This window comes from Chiloscyllium punctatum, chromosome 5 (genome assembly GCF_047496795.1).
Source record: "Chiloscyllium punctatum isolate Juve2018m chromosome 5, sChiPun1.3, whole genome shotgun sequence".
Classification (NCBI taxonomy): domain Eukaryota; kingdom Metazoa; phylum Chordata; class Chondrichthyes; order Orectolobiformes; family Hemiscylliidae; genus Chiloscyllium; species Chiloscyllium punctatum.
In genome coordinates this window covers 112,681,230-112,703,489 of record NC_092743.1, presented here as the reverse complement: position 1 = coordinate 112,703,489, position 22,260 = coordinate 112,681,230, and the positions used below count along the sequence as shown (strand labels likewise).

Below are 22,260 nucleotides of genomic sequence, written 5' to 3'. Positions count from 1 at the left end.
CATTGAGGTAAAAGCCCATTATGGCTGGGAGGCATTGCTGCCCTAAAGGGAATGTTTGATTTCTAATACTTGGACATTCTGCTACTTTGTTTGACATTCAGGAAAAACGACTATGTTAGCTTTGCCTTAATGACCTCCTGCCCAGTTTCCAGGTCACAGCATCAAGATGAAGTTATGGTGGAAAACAGCAGAGGTGTAGTTGCGGAGATTTAGAGATTAGTACATGATCCTGAAGTTGGTGCTTTCCCAAGATCATGTACCCCCTAGAGGGCAGGAGAGAGTGTAACTTAGTGCTCTGGGCACAGCTCCAAATGTGACTGCCGAGTGTAATCAATGCCAGTCACAGTTGGCATTGAAAAACTCAACCAATCAGAAGCCATATATAGATACAGACTTGACTGGTGTAGGTCAATGTGCTTTGGGAACAGTGTTGGTTCCTCGTGATACTGACACTTGTGCACCCAAAGTGATTTTATGGTTCTTTAGTCTTTCTTTCCCTATCACTACATGTGGGGGCTACCTCAATAGCTACATCTGAATATCCTGTGCTGGCTTGCCTCAGGTGAGTTCGACAGGCATCCTGTAGTGGCCAGAGGCTCAAAGGCTCTGGCTACAGGAGGTTTCCTACACAGAAACAACCTTCTGGCCCTGAGCTGATGGAGGCAATTGGGTCCTTAGCAGAGGGCAGCAGAGAGAAAGGGGCCTTGAAGTGATAACCCCTGGGTGGTTGACTGTCACTCCTCCTTCCTGCCAGTGTGCAATGGCACCTCCCTCTATGTTTGACAACATGGAGCACCTGGAGCAAGGTCAAAAACCCTCAGCTACCTCCCCTTTAGACAATGACTCGATGTATCGGTGGCTGGAGTGATGGAGTGAAGGTCCCTATGCATTTCCAACACATACTGACTGTTCTACTGGACCTGGCTCTCCATAGCAGCCAATCCCTGTTCATTGGAGGCAGCCAGAATCACATATCAGACAGAACATGGTAATGTCTTTGTCACTTTGTTCCAGTCTGTGCAAACTCTCTGGTACTCTGCTAGATCTTCTCTAGTTGCATTTGCCTATCCACAGCTCTTCAGTGGCTGAATCCAGAAGCTCATCTTCTGCAGCCAGCTCGGTAGGGACCTATTCTCCAGCAGCCCTGAGTCTCAGAGACCTTGGCTGTAACTTTCTGCATGAACTGTGGGCCCCTGTCAGGCTGTGCTCACCAGAATGTGATTACAAATCACCCCGAGATTACCACTGAAGTGAATGTCTCTGTATTAGTGGAGGATGGGAAGCAAGGTGTATCATCTGAGAGTGCTGACTCTTCCTTCTCTGAGGTAGAACATAGAACATAGAACAGTACAGCACAGAACAGGCCCTTCAGCCTACGATGTTGTGCCGACCACTGATCCTCATATATGCACCCTCAAATTTCTGTGACCATATGCATGTCCAGGAGTCTCTTAAATGTCCCCAATGACCTGCCTCCACAACTATTGATGGCAATGCATTCCATGCTCTCACAACTCTCTGTGTAAAGATCCCGCCTCTGACATCCCCTCTATACTTTCCTCCAACCAGCTTAAAACTATGACCCCTCATGTTAGTCATTTCTGCCCTCGGAAATAGTCTTCGGCTATCGGCTCTATCTATGCCTCCCATTATCTTGTATACCTCAAATAGGTCCCCTCTTCTCCTGCTTTTCTCCAATGAAAAAAGTCCAAGCTCAATCAACCTCTCCTCATAAGATAAGCCCTCCAGTCCAGGCAGCATCCTGGTAAACCTCCTCTGAACCCTCTCCAAAGCATCCACATCTTTCTTATAATAGGGCGACCAAAACTGGACACAGTATTCCAAGTGCGGTCTAACCAAAGTTTTATAGAGCTGCAACAAGATCCCATGACTCTTAAACTCAATCCCCCTGTTAATGAAAATACCATATGCTTTCTTAACAACCTTGGGTGGCCATTTTAAGGGATCTATGTATTTGCACCCCAAGATCCCTCTGTTCCTCCACACTGCCAAGAATCCTATCCTTAATCCTGTACTCAGCTTTCAAATTCGACCTTCCAAAATGCATCACCTCACATTTATCCAGGTTGAACTCCATCTGCCAGCTCTCAGCCCATCTCTGCATCCTGTCAATGTCCCACTGCAGCCTACAACAGCCCTCTATACTGTCAACGACAACTCCAATCTTTGTGTCATCTGCAAACTTGCTGACCCATCCTTCAATCCCCTCATCCAAGTCATTAATAAAAATTACAAACAATAGAGGCCCAAGGAGAGAGCCCTGTGGAACACCACTCACCACATACTTCCAGGCAGAATATTTTCCTTCTAGTACCACTCACTGTCTTCTGTTGGCCAGCCAATTCTGTATCCAGACAGCTATGTTCCCCTGAATCCCATTCCTCCTGACCTTCTGAATGAGCCTACCATGGGGAATCTTATCAAATGCCTTGCTGAAGTCCATATACACCACATCCACAGCTCGATCCTCATCAACGTTTCTAGTCACATCCTCAAAGAACTCGGTAAGGTTTGTGAGGCATGGTCTGCCCCTCACAAAGCCATGTTGCCTGCATTTAATCAAGCCATGCACTTCCAGATGGACATAAATCCTATCTCTCAGAATCGTTTCTAACACCTTGCAGACAACAGATGTGAGACTTACTGGTCAGTAATTGCCAGGGATTTCCCTATTTCCTTTCTTGAATAGAGGAATTACATTTGCCTCTCTCCAATCCTCAGGAACGACTCCAGTGGAGAGCGAGGATGAAAAGATCTTCACAAGTGGGGAAGCAATTACATTTCTCGTTTCCCAAAGAGCCGAGGACAAATCTGGTCCGGGCCTGGCGACTTGTCAATCTTAATGTTTGACAAAATTTTCAGCACATCAGCTTCCTCTATTTCAATCCATTTCAGCATGCACACCTGCTCTTCAAAGGTTTCATTCACTACAAAGTTGGTTCTTTTGTAAAGACAGAAGCAAAAAACTCATTTAAGGCTTCCCCTACCTCCTCAGACTCCACACACAAATTCCCTATGCTATCCCTGATCGGCCCTACTCTTTCTTTGACCATTCTCTTATTCCTCACATAAGTGTAAAAAGCCTTTGTGTTCTCCCTAATCCGTTCTGCCAAGCCCTTCTCATGCCCCCTCCTGGCTCTCCTCAGATCATTTTTGAGCTCCTTCCTTGCCTGCCTGTAATCCTGTAGAGCTGAGCTTGACCCTAGCTTCCTCCACTTTATGTAAGCTACCTTTTTCCTTTTGACGAGAAGCTCCACCGCTCTCGTCATCCAAAGTTCCTTTATCTTACCCCTTCTTGCCTGTCTCAGAGGGACATATTTATTCATCACTTGCAACAACTGTTCCTTAAACAGTCTCCACATGTCTATAGTGCCTTTACCATGGAACAATTACTCCCAATCCATGCTTCCTAACTCATGTCGAATCGCATCATAATTTCCTCTTCCTCAATTAAATATCCTCCCATTTTGCCTAATTCTCTCCTTCTCCATAGCTATGTAGAATGTGAGGCAGTTGTGGTCACTATCACCAAAATGCTCTCCCACCACAAGATCTGATACCTGCCCCGGCTCGTTTCCGAGCACCAAGTCTAGAATGGCCTCTCCCCTCGTCGGCCTGTCAACGTACTGAGTTAGGAAACCCTCCTGAACACACCTTACAAAAACAGCTCCATTTAAATCTTCTGCTCGAAGGAGGTTCCAATCAATATTGGGAAAGTTAAAGTCACCCATTATAACAACCCTACTACATCCACACTTTTCCAAAATCTGCCGACCTATGCTTTCTTCCATCTCCCTACTGCTATTGGGGGGCCTGTAGTAAACCCCTAAAGAAATGACTGCTCCCTTGCTGTTCCTAATTTCCACCCATACTGACTTGATAGGCAGATCTTCCTCGACAATGGAAGCTTCTGTCACTGTGTTACCCTCTCTGATTAGTAGTGCTACACCCCCTCCTCTTTTTCCCCCCTCCCTATTCTTTTTAAATGGTCTAAACCCTGGAACATCCAGCAACCATTCCTGCCCCTGAGAAATCCATGTCTCTGTTATGGCCACAACATCATAGCACCAGGTACTGATCCATGCTCTAAGTTCATCACTTTTATTCCTGATACTCCTTACGTTAAAGCAAACACACTTTAACTGATCCCTTGGTTCCTTCCCAGGAAAATCCTTCCCACTAGCTGGTCTACCTCTTGCAATTGCCTCATCTGCATCAACTCTCACCTCCGGTATACAGCTCAGGTTCCCACCCCCCTGCCATACTAGTTTAAACCCTCTCGAACTACTCGAGCAAACCTCCCACCCAGAACATTGGTCCCCTTCTAGTTCAGATGCAACCCGTCCTTCTTGTACAGGTCCCACCTTCCCCAGAAGGCATCCCAATTATCTATATATCTGAAGCCCTCCCTCCTACACCAGCTGTGCAGCCACGTATTAAGCTGTGCCCGCTCCCTGTTCCTCGCCTCGCTATCTCGTGGCACCAGTAGTAAACTAGAGAACACTACTCTGTTCGTCCTGCTTTGCAGCTTCCATCCTAACTCCCTGACATCACTTTTTATATCTTCGATCCTTTTCCTGGCTATATCATTAGTGCCAATATGTAACAAGATTTCTGGCTGTTTGCCCTCCCCTTTTAGAACCTTATACACCCAATTGGAGACGGCCCGGACCCTGGCAGCAGGGAGGCAACATACCTTCCAGGAATCCCGATCCTGACCACAAAATCTTCTCTCGATTCCCCTAACTATCGAGTCCCCTAGCACAAGTACTTTTCTATTCTGCCCCCTTCCCTTCTTTGCCACAGTGTCAGGCTCAGTGCCAGAGAACTGACTGCTATGGTGTTGCATAACTTGGTACAGAAGCTATACCTGGGGGATGGGGCTCCTTCTTTCTCCTGAATTAGGAGTGGGTTCTAGAGGCTACACAGAAAAACAAAGATTACTTACTATTGCAAGCCACCTCGACCGCCAAGTTGTGTTTAAGACTTTATTGTTTGGTTGTACATCAAATATCCAACCTCCTCTTTAGTACAGCACAGCTATGGTACCTTTGCCTCATGTCAATTCCCCTGCCTGCTTCTTGAAAGGGATCGGGAGTCTTATGTCAGGAATACCTCAACTATCTAGATACATTGACACTTACTATATACATTCTTTTCCTGCAATAGAAGATGCATTGAGACATTAGCATTGGGTACCGGAGCACCTACCCTGTAGCCATAGATGAGCATTAAGATGGTAATCCCCAGAGCTATGAATGTGTATTTTGAACTTACTGGTAGAAACAAAGTGGTATAGGGCATGTGAGAAGGGTTCTGAATTGTCTCTGTTTGATCAATTGTGAGAGTAAGCCAAAGGCAAAGTATTATGTATGATGTGTGTGCCTGAGGTACCTCTAGAGTATTCTAACCAAAGCCACCTATTGTAATTGTGTCTTTGTTTCATGTAAGCTTTTGGTGAAAATGTATCAGATGGGTAAGTTGTCCTAGTTGGTTTCAAGGCTCGGTGACCTGATGATATATGAGCTGCTGCGTGTTATAGCTGCGTTTATGTATTAACTGTGAATCCTAATAGAGGTATGAGAGCCACCATCACTGAAGTGATAGTTGTGCAACATTGGCAACCCTAGTTAACTGCATCATGACAACAGATCAGAATTTTGAAGTACCATGCACATGAACTTTTAACTCCAAAATTTATTTTTTTAAAAGACATCTGGTATAGCCAAATAAAAACTGCAGATGTACATTCAGTCACTGTCCATCAAAACCTGGTCTGAGACTCATGGAATGTCACACCATTAGAGAGAAATGTAACAGGAAGACATTGCAAGGGGCTACCTAACTCTATCATCTAAGCAGAAAGCCACCTCTTGCAAAATGTTTAGGTTTTGGCCTTCATGAAATGTAGAAAAAAAGGAGTTAGAAAATGGCTGCAATATTAACTTATGTGTATGAGTGGTCTGATGTCTTACTAAGTTGACTATCGTATTGTGAGGATCACAGATTTGAGACAGCCATTTAAACGTCCCTTCACTGCAAATAAAGCTAAAAAAAGGCATTCTCTCATACTGAGTGCTGGAAGCACATTAGGCAGCAAGCCAGTGAAAAGAAAACATGGTAACAGAAGGGCTTACTCATTCTGAGTGCTAGAAACCAGCTAGCCAGCAAAGACTATCAAAAGGAATCAGGTCAAGAGTTTTTATCAACTCACAAATCCATGAAGAAACTGATCAACTACCAACATTAATTCTACCAGCAGCCTCCACTGTAACAGTTGCAGCATTCAACTGTTCATTTAGACTCACCTCTTTCTTATCTATGTGTATGTATGTTGTGTTATTACCTCTTCTTATATGTAATAATTAATAAATTCATCTCATTTTGTTTATTCAAAAAAGCCTGGTTAGCTTGGCTGTCTCTAAAACATAAGATCATTTGTGTCTAGGAGAAAGGTATCCACAAGGGAAGGAGTCTTTTTTAAATTCATTTTATTGTGGCCGACTGAGGGGACAGGGTGAATAACCAAGGAGAGCCAGTTCACCCCTCCCCACCTGGGAGTTTTATGGTTTGAACTGTAAATGGGAGCCATAACAAAACTGGGGAGCTTCACCTGGGTATGAATCACAGCAATTGAGGCATATGCAGTACACATGAGTTCTCTGCAGTGACAAACTCATAATGTGAATTCACACTCATTGCAGAATGAAGCATTGAGTAGATAGTGGCACTTACCCTGTGAAACATTCATCTTGTTGCAGTGTTGGATCTAGGATCCTGAGCCATTTTTGGGTATCATAGAGTCATAGAGTCATACAGCATGGAAACAGACCCTTCAATCCAATTAGTCCCATTCCGAATATAACCCCAAACTAAACTAATCCCATCTGCCTGCACTTGGCCCATATCGCTCCAAATATTTCTTATTCATATACTTATCCACATGTTTTGAAGATTGTAACTATACCCACATTGACCACTTGTTGACCTATATTACAAGCTCCTGTAGCCATTCTGTAATAAGGAGGTTCTATCCAATAGAAAATTAATCTATTTGGACATCAAAGAGACTTTTGGTAAGGATCCACATTGGAGGTTAGTGGCAAAATTAAAGGATTGGAAAGTAATGTACTGGGCATTGATTGAGAATTGGTGGACACACAGGAAACATATTGGGAATAAATGGACTTTTCCAGATAGTGATAATGGGGTACTACAAGGATTATTGCTTGGGGCAGCCATTCATGATATACTGCAGGAGGGAGCAAAGTGCAATATTTCTACATTTGTTGTTAACACAAAACTGATGGGGTTATGAGATATGGCTTCAAGGTGACTTAGATAAGTTAAGTGAGTTGGCAAACACATGACAAATGCAATACAAATACGAAGGCCGAATAGTGTTATGCAGTTTGGTGTGAAAAACAGAAAGGAAAAATGTCACTTAAGTGGTGATACATTATCAAATGTGGATGTACAAAGGAATCCTTGTAGAAATGTGTATGCACAAGGGTGCCCTTGTACACTAGTCAATGAAAGTAAGCAAGCAGGTGCAGCAAGCAAATAGGAAGGCAAATGGTGTATTGACCTTCATTGCAAGAGAACGTGAGTTCAGAAGTAGGGATGGCTTGCTGCAGTTACACAGGGCCTTACTGAGACCACAGCTGGAGTATTGTGAATGCCCATCAGTTGAAGATTTTAAAAGTTTGGAATGTTTCATTAGAGTTCTGAGATGGAGCTTGCAACAAAGATTATTAAATGCCAATATACATGATCAGAGTCAGGTCTAAATATTTTTGAGGGCTCCTTTGGAGATTTTCTTGAGGGCCACCTTTTGGCTTTAGGGACTCTTTTTCATTCTCAGTAACTTCTTCATGAGGTGATGCAGCCTTGTAATAATATCCCCTGTATTTGTATCGATTTTCTTAGGGTTTCCTTCCTTAGATGAATAAGATGGCACAAGTACCAAAGCAGCATTTGCTCACCACTTCTAATGAGGTGTTAATTAGTGTGATCAGGGCTGGAGATATAACAGCTTGTCCCATGACCACAGTTTTCTTGATACTTACAATCAGAGAGAACAAGCTAAAGGAGATTGGGAGATTGTCCATGAGTCTTTGGAGCTGAGTGGCCTTGTGGGTGACAAATACAGCATTGTCAGCATTAAGGATGCACTATGCTTTTGATTTCATTTTCAATCTGATAAATTGTAGAGTCTGCTGGCAGTGTAACCTGAAAATAAGAAGCAAACTGACTCACACAAACAGAAAGCATGCTAATTCTTTTCTCCCATGCATCAGGTACATCACATTGACCTATAGAAAACAAGCAAGTGAAGGGATAAAAAAGTGGAAAGGAAGAAAGTGTTGTGCAGATATTGATAATGGGTCCAGAGTGATTCTTGCGTTATAAATGATCATGTACTGGAGAAACAGCCTCTGCCAGTGCAAGAAGGAGTTCGCATTTGTACAGTTGACAGGCATTAAAGTACACTTATAGTTCAGACCTTGAATAGAAAAGAAAATGAAAGAAAGACCATAGATCAGTCCCTCAATTTGATTGTCAATAAAACCCGAGGCTAAACTAATAAGGAGCCAAAACAAAATAAATTAGATTGTAGTGGAGAGTTGGAGTGTATTCTGAGCTATCAGTTATTGGATAACCAGCTTTACCAGCAACTTGTGCTGAAAATGTCTTTGCCATTGAGACCTATGAGGCTAAACTGAGACTAATCATTAGGAGCTTTGAACAGCCACTGGATGATATAATAATTACACTGAATTCTCTAACAGCTGGACAATTGATTTTGAAAATATATTTAATTATTTTGGTCAAATTTTAATGTGGATCAATCATCATAAAAAGCTACGTTTCCACAGGGTCAAAGAAACTACCCAAAGAGACTGGAAATGCAGAAGGAAGGGAATGGAAGCTAAATAAGTGTGTCCATAGTCTCAGTAAAGCTTTCAGGATGTAGTCTTTTTAGTAATGCTTCTCATGTAGTTGATTTCACAATACTTCTTGAAGGTGGAAAAAAGAAATGATTCAAGAAAATATAAAGAGTTCTTGAAAGTGCTTTAGCTGTGGACGCATTGTTTATTTGGACACAGTTCATGTAAGATTCTACATATCAATTATTTTAGATGTGAGTCCATTCAATTGAAATGGAAGATAATATACCCATTGAATGTTATGTAGATAATCATTTGTTGTGGAATGTGCAAACTGTACAAAAAGTGTGATGAATGGCTCATAAATTATTGAATTTGCTGATTTGAAACAAACTTTGGAGAAAAGGAACAACGTTTTGATTGCATTGCAAAATAGAAATGTGAACAAAGAACTTGTTAGTAGTTATAGAGGAGGGTCAATCATAGTATATTAGTTTGTACAAAAGGTGCTGGTTTTTATTTCAATTTGTTTTGACATTTCAAATGTTCATACTAGCATTAACTTTTATGTTGAAATAGGGAAATAAATATGCTCACTATATATGAATTGTTTCTAACTATACACCCATTAACTGGGGATTCAGTTGTGCACCTCTTGGGGGCCCTTTTGTGGTGTCGCTATCTTTGGACCAGGAGGTCTGTGTTCAAGTCTAACCTGCTCCAGCGGTGTGCAATATCATCTGTGAACAGACTGGTTAGGGAAAAAATGTAATTGTACCCCTCTAAACAGATACTGAATTAAACTGAAATAAAAACAAAAATTGCCTGGAGAAATTCAGCAGGCCTGGCAGCATCTTTGGAGAGAAAGCAGAGTTAACATTTCAAGTTCAGTGAGCCTTCTTCAGAACTGGTTTCTGTTTTTTGTTCCAGATTTGCAGCATAAGCAGTTCTTTGACTTAATTAAACTGTATTTGTTGAGGTAGGTGGTGCTCATCAGTGGTCTGCAGCTGCAAATCAGTATTGATGAAATTATATAAGAAATTGTTTACAGTTATATTCCTTACTAACTTTACTTTCTGGAATACAGCACCTATGAATCTAACTTAGGAGCAGTGATTACTACCTCTACAACATAAAAGGGCTTGTTGCATCAGTGATTGGAGAATTGAAATTGTCTTGTTTGAGAAAAAATGGTATTGAGTGAAGTATTGAAATCATAGGAAAATAAGTAGGATAACATACAAGTAAGGATCTGAAACTACAAGCAAAATGAAGATGTCTAAGTCAAACAGTCTGATTCCTCATGACACCTTTTTCATCTGACTTACCTGTATTTTTCATTTTATTTGATAGCTGAAAGCACCTGAAAACAAAGACACCTTGCAGCATTTCAATTACGTTGCTTTGTACAGATTCATACCACAGGAGAATGATGATCTGGAAATGCAGTAAGTAATATTGTCACTTGCCTAACCTCAGTCTAATGTAGCTAAAGTGATCTTGTATTTTTACAGACACCAGGAGAATAGCTAATGCATAACATAGTAATCTGACCTAATTATCTGTGTCCAGAACTTTACTCTGTCAAACTATGCATGATTTTTTTTCTGAGTTTGAATTCAACAACTGCATTTATGGCATACTAATCTGGTGCATTAGATTATTCCACACATTCTCCAGGATAGATGCTAACCATTCAGACACTGAAGGCAGTTTCTGTTTTGCAGTTTAAAGAATAATTGTGATTCTCCAGAATATATTGATTGCAAACACATTATTCCTTTGTTCTGTAGATTGATAAAACACTATTCACAGCCTTATTTCCTTTTGACTAGCTCATCATAGAGAATGTTTTGTTAAAGTCGAATCTGCAGCTGAAGGCATAGCAGTAACACAGACACAATGTTTTTAATGGCCTCCTTCTGTGCTGTAATGTCTATGATTCTGTGATTTATCAAAATAAAAGCAACATGCAATAAGTGGTGTGTTGTGAAATTTAATTTGACCTTAAAAAAAAGAGATGAAGGAGGAACAAAGGCACAAGGGAAGGTTGACATATTTTCCTCTCAGTATTTATTGCACTGCCATGTTGCTTTGTTGTTTTTTCTGTGTGAGACTCAGCAGGATGAGCTGACAGTGAGGTCTGTGTTGTGTTGGTGAACCAGATGGTGTAATAATGAGGTATTTATTTAGCACAGCTCTACATATATAGGCACACATAAAAGCAACACTAAAGGCTTTAAGCCACATTTGCCTTATAAGTAAGCATGATGGCTCAGTGCTACTGCTTGACATTGCTGGGGACCTAGGTTTGATTCCAGCCTTGGGTGACTGTGTGGAGTTTGCACAGTTTCCTCCCACAATCCAAAGATGTGCCAGTTAGGCGAATTGACCGTGCTAAATTGTTCAGAAATGTGTGGGTTAGGAGAATGGGTCTGGGTGAGTTCCTCTTTGGAGGGTCAGTGTGGACTTGTTGGGCCAAGTGCTCTGTTTCCATACTGTAGGGATACTATCATTGAGTAGGTTTTTACAACAAACAAGCTCCTTCAAAGATCCATGTCTCACAGGAGTACATTTCAAAAGGTATAGGTGTTTGACCCAAAAGGTTTCTCTCATGGAGTCATAACTTTGTAAAATTAGCCCACTCCCACCTATCAACTCACAAACCAAGAAAAGAGGACATCTTTCAAGGGAGAATTTACTCTGTTAAATGCCAACTGAGCTGTTTTGTAATTTCCAGTACTTCATTTTCTGTTCAGATTTGCAGTACTTGTAATTTCCTTTTTCACCCTTTGCTTTCTATGGTAATGGAACTGATCGGCGGCTATGATTAATTAAATATAAAACCATGGTAGAGACTTCAAAGCAGTGCAGGTGCATTGGAATTCCAGCATTAGCAGTGGCATTTTTTTGAAGAGGGACACAGTGACAGCATATTGATCTTTTGATGGCCAATCTCAGTGTAATCAGGTGATTGAGTGGAAGGCTAGAACTACCCAATACATTATTTTTCCTATTCTACTGCCCACAACTAATTTATATCTCTTTATAGACACTTTGTATCATCCTCATAACTTGTTATCCTCCCCATTTTTGTATCATCAGTGAATTTGACCTCCAGTATACACTGTCCCTTCATCCAACTCATCAATGTAAATTATACATAGTAAGCACCAGGTACAGATCCCTGTGGCACTTCCCTTGCTACAGATGTCTGCCTGAAAATGATGCATTTACCCTGACTCTCTGTTTCTCCTTAGCCAGTGCTCCATCCATGCCAATATATTACCCCCCAGCACAGTGAACTCTAACCTTATGCAGTAATCTTTTATTCAGTATCTTATCAAATTACCTTTCATAATTTGAAATACACTACATCTATTTGTATCTCTTTATCTACATCCTCAAAGAATTCCAGTAAACCGTCAACCTCAATTTTGCATTTACAAAATCATGCTGGCTCTGATGGTATAGTGTTTTCTTAAATCTCCAGTTATGATCTCTTTAGTACTGGATTCTAACATTTTCCCATTGATAGTTGTTAGCCTAACTGGCTCATTGTTTCTTGCTTTTGGCTCTCTCCGTTCCAGGATAATAGTGTGGCATATTTGTCCAATCTTCTGCCACATTCCCAGAATTTATGGGTTTTTGAAAAAATTCAACCACTATCCTACAACCACCTCTTTTAACAATCTCGGGTGCAGACCATCAGGCCCAGGGGGACTGGTCAGGCTTTCATCCCATTAGTTTTCCCAATATTCTTTCCCTAAAGATTGTAATTATTTTAATTTCTTCCCTTTGTCTCTTGATTTCCTATTTGAGTTTCTACTATTGTGTCAGGCTTTTCATGTTTTCTACATTGAAGACAGATGCAAGATATTTGTTCAAAGTTTCTGCCATTTCCTTATTTTCCATCATAAATTTCCCGGTCTCAGCATTTAAAGAACCAATACTCATTTAAGCTACTTTTTTGTTGACTTATGGAAGGTTTTACTGTCTGTTTTTATATTTCTTGCTATATTTCTTACCACAATTTCTCCTCTTTTTTTTTGTTTTCCATTGCTGGTTGCAACATTTTCTGGACTATGACTCATTTAGATTTTTCCTTTCAATTTGATTTGGAATGTATGTGCACCAAGTATGATTAACGGGGTGTGAGAAGTCAGGGGGAGTATTTTGTAACCCTAGATGGGTCAATTGCAACCTGTTTCTCACTCCTATCATGTTTAAAATATATTAAACATCACATGTGAGCAACCATTTCCTGGCTATAAAATCGTACTTATTCTTGCTACAGATTTTGTTATGACTTGCACTTTGACCTATGGAGACCAATATCATAAATGAAATAATCTTCCTAAATGACCCCAATGAAAGAAACTAATTGCATGATTCCACATTTTAAACCACTACTGTAACAATGTCACCAAAATAAACATAAATGTGAAGCAACAAGCAAATCATATTCTGTAGAAACTATAAATTACACATTAAACAGATGAAGCAACAAGGGTAAATCTCAACATGCAAAATTCCTTCTAGCCCTTTCTGCCTGAGTAGATTTCAACCACCCTTCATCATGTCGGATGTGATTGCCTGGTAACCTCTGATGACACCGTTAGTACAGAGTTGTATGGATACATTCATCACCAGTAAGGCATGCCTCTGTGAAACTTCTTTCAGTCAGTTATGACAGAACTGATGGTATGGTTTTCCCAGAGACATCTTTATCCAACCACTCAGTGATACCAAATATATGTTATGATAATAGCTACCCAGTTCCAATCTCAAACTACAGTAAGTGTACCCCTTATTAATGTCTTAATGTCAATTCCCCAGCTTCCAATTGGTCTACATCTCCTCATTTTGTTCACTCATAACATCAAGTGACTATCAAAAGTCCTTCCTCCAGTCTTTGAAAAATCCTGATCCAGATACATGCAGTAAGGCCCACATTAGCAAAATGTCCTGCTGGCCTCACCAGCGTAACTCTTTAGATCATTATTGGATCCATCTCTTCAACCGGAAGCCTCCTCTCTCCCACATTCCATCTGGTAGCTTGCAGAGGATAATTGACTTCCTTCCTTCTACTGACCACACCAGAGACTTTTGTCTCTGAGGAACTTTTGTCTTTTCTTTCTATATGTGTGTGTCAACTGTTAATTCGGCAGATCTCGGTATTGTCTCTGAACATGTTACACCTTGTTTCCGGTAAATGTTAACCTGTGATCCCATGATAGCCAAGCCACCAAAAACTTGTTGTCTGGCAGAAATCTTAACTGATTGTATAAGTCTTGTCATTACTTTGTTCGACCCGACATTAAAGAGACAATCCAAAACATTGTAATCTTACAATACATTGCATTTGTACAATATTCAAACTGGAGCTACGACATATAGAGGTGAAGTCAGGGAGCATTTTCATACAGAGGACATTTATAATTTTCTCCTTTAAAAGTCTGTGAATACTAGGACAATTGAAGCTTTCAGACTTAGCCAGGAAAAATTGTTTGACTAATATATCAAAGGAATTGAAGTGAATTTGACATGTAGATCAACCATAGTCAAATTGAAAGCCTTGAAGGAATTAAAGGCTTACTGCTGTTGCAAATATTTTAAGCTAGTTTCCACAGTAAACAGCAGATCCAACCTTGCTGAAATGAACAATGCTGCTTCAGGGTCTTGGAGTCACACAGAGAAGTCCAGCCTCATCAAGAGGAGAGTCCAGCCATTAGGCAGAACTCCTCCTGACAAGCATTGTGTTACTGGAATGCGTATCAGGGTCACATATCAGTAACTGGAGCTCAGTTGTGTGAGTACATTGTCTACCAGTTTTGGTTCCTAATGTACGTTCCACTATGTGAGAATCTGTACATCAAGAGCACAGTTTCATTTTTAAAAATGCATTCTATGCCTTTACAGTAAAATGGTGCCAGTTCTCAACCTTCAGGTTACCAGTTTAATCTGAACAGAACCAGTCAGTTTCATCTCCACTCTTTCCAGATTACCAGGAGGTTTGATTTTGCCTGTCAGATTTCTCTTGGCATTACTTCAAACTTGTGCAGCTTGAGTTCCAGAGACAGTGCTTTAAAGAGGCTGTAAGGTTTCATTCTAAGATGTATGGCACTATATCCAAACCTATGATGTAACTGGCCTGCTCTCCTGAATGTGATTTATAATGGAAACTTTACGTGTGTCTGTGAATGTTCCATTGCTCATCAGAAAGTAATACTCAACAAATAGATGAAAGAACAGCACTGTAGTCTGCTTCATTACCTTGATTTAGGACAGAGTTACAGAAAGCAATAATAGCTTCAGTATATTTGAGATGCTGAACATAACTAGCCAACATGGCTAATTTTCTCATCAGTGTGATAGAAGGAAGAAGCTTTACCCACTTTTGGCTATCAACTTCTATTTATATTTTTATAAATTACACACATTCTCACTGGAAAAGAAATGATTGTGAAGGGATATGATTGCAGTTGTTAGCATTCTATAGGAAGTCGATAATATAGCTGTTGATGAGCTATTTTATGAGTCCAGTGTAATGGATCTAGACGGCACAATTCATCTTTAAGAAGCAGGGAAAGGAGGGGGAGGACGATAAATTCAAAATTAATCTATGGAAACAGTGAATTGGTTATTACCTGCCCAAGTATTTTCAGCAAAGGTTGGGGGGTTTCAAATAAAATAGTGAGGGCGCGCAGCCAACCACCATCCTGTCTGAGGCCACCCCAATCACATGGAGGGTGGACAAATGCCAAAATTGGCAGCCTACCCAAAATATCTAAGTAAATAATTCAGAATTAAATGGAATGGTTAACAGCTCAGTTGACTCCTTTGTTACCCTCCACATGCCATAATATGGTTGACGTGGGCAACTCTTTAAAAAGTTTTAACATTTCAGAATGGAAGGGCACATTCTAATTGTGAGGAACCCATTGTACGTTTTTAAAATTCACTTTGGAATATGGATATCACTGACAGGCCAGCACTTATTGCCTGTACCTAATTGCCCTTGAAAGGTGGTGAGCTGCTTTCTTGAAGTACTGCGGTCCATGTGATGCAGGTTGAACCTTCAGGAAGGAATTCCAGGATTTTGACCAAGTGACAATGAAGGAATAGCGGTACATTTCCAAGTCATGATGGTAAGTGGCTTGGAGGAGTCATTGCAGGTGGTGGTGTTCCCATGTATCTGCTGCCCTTATCCTTCTAAATGGAAGCAGACATGGGTTTGGAAAATGCTGTATAAGGAGATTTGGTGAATTCCTAAATTGCATTTTGTAGATAATGCACACTGCTGTTCATGAGTGTCAGTGATGGAGGGTGTGGATGCTTGTGGACATGGTGCCATTCGACCAGGCTGCTGGTGTCAGTTTCTTGCATGTTGTTGGAGCTGCATCCACACAGGGCAAGTGAGAAGGGTGTTCTATCACATGCCTGGCTTGTGTCTTGTAGTTAGTGGACAGGCTTTGGGAAGTCAGGAAGTGACTTATGTGCTACAGTACAGAGGAACCTCGATTATCCGAATATCAATTATCCGAATATCGGATTATCCGAAGGAGATCCCAAGGTCCCAATAGAAACATTACGTCAAGAACCTGTTTCAACCCTGTCACGTCTTTTGTTTACAATGTAATTCTGCAAGTACAAATTCACCCCACAAACGTGTGTGTGTGTATGTGTGCGTCTGTGAGAGAGAGTGTATATGTGTGTGTGAGTGTAGAGTGGTCTGTGAGAGGATGCATGTGTGAGTGTGGGAGTGTGTGTGTCTGTAGGAGCGTCTCTGTATGTGTACTGCAGTGTGTGTGTGTGTGTGTGTGTGTGTGTGTGTGCGCTCGCGTGCACGAACACACTATTTGGAGACTTACCCCACAAAAGGGACAGCAGTCTGACTGTTGGTGTACAGTCCGGTTGCTCTGGGAGTGGGGGGGAGGTCAGCGGAGGGAGGCGGGGAGTGTGGACAGGGGTTGGCAGTTTACAGGGGCAGGGGTGGATGGGAATGGGGGCGGGGTGGGAGCGGACAGGGTTTGGGGGTGCGGGGTCAGGGCAGATGGGATTGGGGCAGATGTGGTTAGGGTGGGTGGGGCTGGACGGGGTTTGGGGGGGCGGACAGGTTTTGGGGTGGGGAAGTAGCAGGTGGGTTGAGGGGCTGTGTGGGGGTGGACAAGGTTGGGGGTCAGGGTGGGGGTTGGAGTGGGAGCAGACGGGGTTGAGGGGGCAGACGGAGGGGTGGTCGGGGTTTGGGGGGGGGATGGCGCAGGGGCTTGTGCACAGTGTGCTTTTGCCTAGTCTCCTGAACGGGGAGCAGACTTCACAGAAAACTCCGAGCCCCAGAGGAAATCAATTAACCAAATAATCAATTATCCAAACGAAATAGTGCCCACCCATCTTGTTTGGATAATCGAGGTTCCTATGTATTCCTATCCTCTCACCTGCTCTTGCAGCCACTATGTTTATGTGGTGATTCTAGTTGAATTTCTGGTGAATAATAACCCTCAAAATGTTGGTGGTGAGGGATTCAGTGATGGTAACACCACTGAATGTCAAAGGGGTAGCGGTTAGATTGCCTCTAATCAGAGATGGTCATTGCCTGGTATCTGTGTAGTCTGAATGTTGCTTAGAATGTTACCTTACTCTCCCGCTCCACACATAGACTTTAAAAACCAACCCTCAATCCCCTTATTTAGCCCTTCATTTACCAGTTTCCTGAAGGTCATCAAACTATCTCCACCCAATGCCCTTTACTTTACTGAGCCACGGCATATATGGAGCCTTTACTCAGAGACTGATTGCCTACTCTGGAGTTTTAGTGTTGCAAGGACTGGGGCTTCATCCCACAGAACAGCAGAAGTCTCACTCTGTACTAGTTTAACACACCCACAGCTCACTATATCTGTAGGGCCAGGTTGTTCGGAGTCCATCAACCAACTACCGGCTTAAGGGACGTGCTTCCAGGAGACTGTGAAAGCAGTTAGTATTGATACGTTCAAAAGAAAATTCAGTAGAATTCATTCACATTTCAGGAAGATAAGAATTTTGTGGGTGTCAAATATCTGGCGCAAGTCACTTCCCAACTCCAGTGAATTCAGGTGAACAGAAACTGTGAGACCAACAGGCAAAGGCATCAAAAGGGAGGCAGTGCAGGAATGTCCTGCAAGATTGACACATAGAAAACATACTTCAGTGGTGAATACCAATCAAGGTGACGATGCCTTGCAACAATATAATAAGAAACAAATTCATGGCAGTGTGGGAGACTTGGATGCACAAGGGAAAAAATGGGACACTGCAGGAAATTTGATAGTCAGGGAAATAAGTACATCTGCTGACAGTATCCATCCTTTGCTAACACATGCTAAGACCAATTACAGTTGCTTCACCATTAGCCAAGTTACCTCGACTCGACCTCTATCCAAGATCTTTCTGGTCTGTATGATTAATCTCACATTACACAATGTATTTAGTCAGTGAGTCATCACAGTCAGTCAATATTTTCTGACAAGTAAAAATATATTTCTTGTAATTTGCATCTTCTCCCAATTACATTCTGGATTCCCAAGAATAATTTGGAACGAGTGAATGACTTCTGAACTGTCATCACTGGTATTTTGTAGGCACACCCAGCAGCCAATTTGTGCACTGAAAGATTCCACAAACAACAATGTCTCTGTAATTTATTTTTGTTGTGATCAGGAGAAAACTGTTGACCAGGAGAACTCTACTTTTCTTTGACACCAGTTTGAGCAATCAGCAATTTAATTTGAACTACATGGTTTCTGACAGTGCATATGTCCTTAATACTGATATGTACTGCTGTGAGAAGTAGTATGCACGACATTGATGGAACTTGTCTTTCTCTAGCATTTGTGGAAGCTTTGTTGTTCAGTTCAACTAAAGGCTCACAAAATCTTTTTTCTTAAAATCACAGTGCTGGAGACAGAGTTTTTCTGCTGGATGATTCGAATGAAGAATGGTGGAAGGTAGGTCTTCTTAATTTTGTAGGTTACAATGTTAAATAGTTCCAGCAGAATCTCCTGCCGTAGCATTGGCAAAAGCCTGAAAGAGACTGTGAGTGTGTGGAGACCTGGAAAATGGCTGAGGCTAATCGAAGGTATCAACATGCCCAAATCAAGCCCTTCCCCCATTCCCTCCATCATCCTCAAAACCCAGTGAAGGTTCTATCAATCAGAAAATTGGATGTACGCTGAAATGCCCAACTGAAGGACAAATTTCCAACCACACATTCTCAGCACCAGAGCCAGGAACATACTTGAGAAAGTTAGACCTATGCACGTAGCCGAATTCAATTTAAAAATTCTGAACATGCTTGTGTAATTTCAGATATGTCTGCTGAAAAGCTAGGGGGAAGACTCCCCTGTGTATTATGTGTAATTAAATCTTGAACACTTTCTGTCTGGTGCATTTATAGTTTTGCCACACAACTCACGTAGAGAATTGTTCCTGCCGGCTGTTAGTAGTTAAGAAAAGGGAATAAAAATATCTGGAAATAATAAAAACATGTTCCAGCATGGGTTCAATTCCCACACTGGCTGAGGTCACTATGAAGAACTCTCTTTCTCTACATCCTCCTTCACCTGAGGCATTGTGACCCTCAGGTTAAAATGACACCCAGTCATCTCTCTCTAATGAGAAGGCAGCCCTATGTCATAGAGTCATAGAGCATGGAAACAGACCCTTCGGTCCAACCCGTCCACGCCGACCAGATATCCCAACCCAATCTAGTCCCACCTACCAGCACCCGGCCCATATCCCTTCAAACCCTTCCTATTCATATAACCATCCAAATGCCTCTTAAATGTTGCAATTGTACCAGCCTCAACCACATTCTCTGACAGCTCATTCCATACACGTACCACCCTCTGCGTGAAAAGGTTGCCCCTTAGGTCTCGTTTATATCTTTCCCCTCTCACCCTAAACCTATGCCCTCTCGTTCTGGACACGCGAACCCAGGGAAAAGATTTTGTCTATTTATCCTATCCATGCCCCTCATAATTTTGTAAACCTCTATAAGGTCACCCCTCAGCATCCAACACTCCAGGGAAAACAGCCCCAGCCTGTTCAGCCTCTCCTTATAGATCAGATCCTCCAACCCTGGCAATATCATTGTAAATCTTTTCTGAACCCTTTCAAATTTCACAACATCTTTCCGATAGGAAGGAGACCAGAATTGCACACATTATTCCAACAGTGGCCGAACCAATGTCCTATACAGCCGCAACATGACCTCCCAACTCCTGTACTCAATTCTCTGACCAATAAAGGAAAGCATCCCAAACGCCTTCTTTACTATCCTATCTACCATAGTCTCCATTTAAAAGGAGCTATGAACCTGCACTCCAAGGTCTCTTTGTTCAGCAACACTCCCAAGGACCTTACCATTAAGTGTATAAGTCCTGTTAAGATTTGTTTTCCCAAAATGCAGCAGCTCACATTTATCTGAATTAAACTCCATCTGCCAATTCTCAGCCCATTGGCCCATCTGGTCCAGATCCTGTTGTAATCTGAGGTAACCTTCTTCACTGTCCACTACGCCTCCAATTTTGGTGTCATCTGCAAACTTACTAACTGTACCTCTTATGCTCGCATCCAAATCATTTATGTAAATGACTAAAAGTAGGGGACCCTGCACTGATTCTTGTGGCACTCCACTGGTCACAGGCCTCCAGTCTGAAAAACAACCCTCCATCACCACCCTCTGTCTTCTCCCTTTGAGCCAGTTCTGTATCCAAATGGCTAGTTCTCCCTGGATTCCGTGAGATCTAACCTTGCTAATGAGTCTCCCATGGGGAACCTTGTCGAATGCCTTACTGAAGTCCATATGGATCACATCTACCGCTCTGCCCTCATCAATTCTCTTTGTTACTTCTTCAAAAATCTCAATCAAGTTTGTGAGACATGATTTCCCACGCACAAAGCCATGTTGACTATCCTTAGTCCTTGCCTTTCCAAATACATGTTCATCCTGTCCCTCAGGATTCCCTCCAGCTTGCTACCATCAACATCAGGCTCACTGGTCTATAATTCTCTGGCTTTTCCTTACCACCCTTCTTAAACAGTGGCACCATGTTAGCCCACCTCCAGTCATCCGGGACCTCACCTGTGACTATTGATGATATAAATATCTCAGCAAGGGGCCCAGCAACACTTCTCTAACTTCCCACAGAGTTCTAGGGTACACCTGATCAGGTCCTCAGGATTTATCTTGTTTTAATTGACTGCATTTTTCAAATCAATTGCCCCGTGACACACATTAGAATTTGAACCATTATCATATGACTATATGACTACTGTAGGCTGCAACTAACAGTTATGTTCCATCATTTCAGCTCTCTCCATCTCTGTCCCCATACTTACAAATGTGGAAATGGGTGAGTTGGCGAGCTCTGGGACTATTCCCACTGGGAAAATTTAGAATTTTTGCATTCAAAATGTGGTATTTCTTTTAGTTTCTATAAAAGACTTTAAGACACAGTTGATAGATCTTTAATCTGAAAAACAAAAATAAGAAGCTATATAGGTTTTTACTAGACAAACCAATTGTTCAAAGGCTATCTCAACAGTCATTGTCTTATGTTTCTATATGTCCTGCCTTGTCCTGCTTGCATCTGATTCACTCCATCCACAACCCACCAATTAACTTTAACACTCTTCTGCCTCTATACCATCCACACCCAATTCCAATTTATCCTGACCTTCTGCTCCTCTCTAGCTCAGGTTCAAATGCTATTCTTTTTTATTCTGTCCAAACTATCTTTTTTTTTCTCAATTCAGGCAAACTAATCCCTTCTTTAGGGTGTCATGAGATTCAGGGAAATTATGATGATGTAACTCACCACAGGACTCTAACATCAAAAGGAGAGAAGACATCAACTTAGAATGAGTATATGAAGAGAGAGGTCTTAAGCATGTCACTAGAGAACTGTTTCTCATACCTTTATTTCCATCTATATGTAGAATGTTGTGATTTAATATGGATAATTTTGGGTAGACTAGTCCTCAAAATAAAATTGTGTGAAGGAGCTGGAAAAGATGGAAGGATTTGAACCATTATTGGTTTGAAGACCATTTGGAGTGACAAATCAAAAGGTCAAAGTTTGTTATAGTTACCTACTGTTTACAGAAAGTCAAGCAACTTTGCATGGAAAAGGCAAACCAAGCTTGTAATAAAGATGAGATCAATTTTATGATCTTAATTGTTTTGACAGACCTTTTTTGGAAGAGATTGGGCCTTTGGGCTGAAGGCTCCTTAGCAACACTCTCTGAAGTTTTTCTGTTCTTTCAGGACAGCAGGGGGGCTGGGGGCTGCATGTGTGTCTGCGTG

The 22,260-nt window shown here is 41.6% G+C and overlaps 1 protein-coding gene across 2 annotated transcripts in view; it reads left to right on the top strand.

Annotated features, from left to right (window-relative positions):
- stac (SH3 and cysteine rich domain) overlaps positions 1-22,260 on the top strand; it is a 124,902-nt gene that overhangs the window by 87,288 nt on the left and 15,354 nt on the right. For both annotated transcript variants that reach the window (XM_072571078.1, XM_072571079.1), the window contains exons 8-9: positions 10,266-10,360; positions 18,847-18,898. In XM_072571078.1, coding sequence (XP_072427179.1) covers positions 10,266-10,360; positions 18,847-18,898 — 147 coding nt within the window. The remainder of the gene's footprint in view (positions 1-10,265; positions 10,361-18,846; positions 18,899-22,260) is intronic.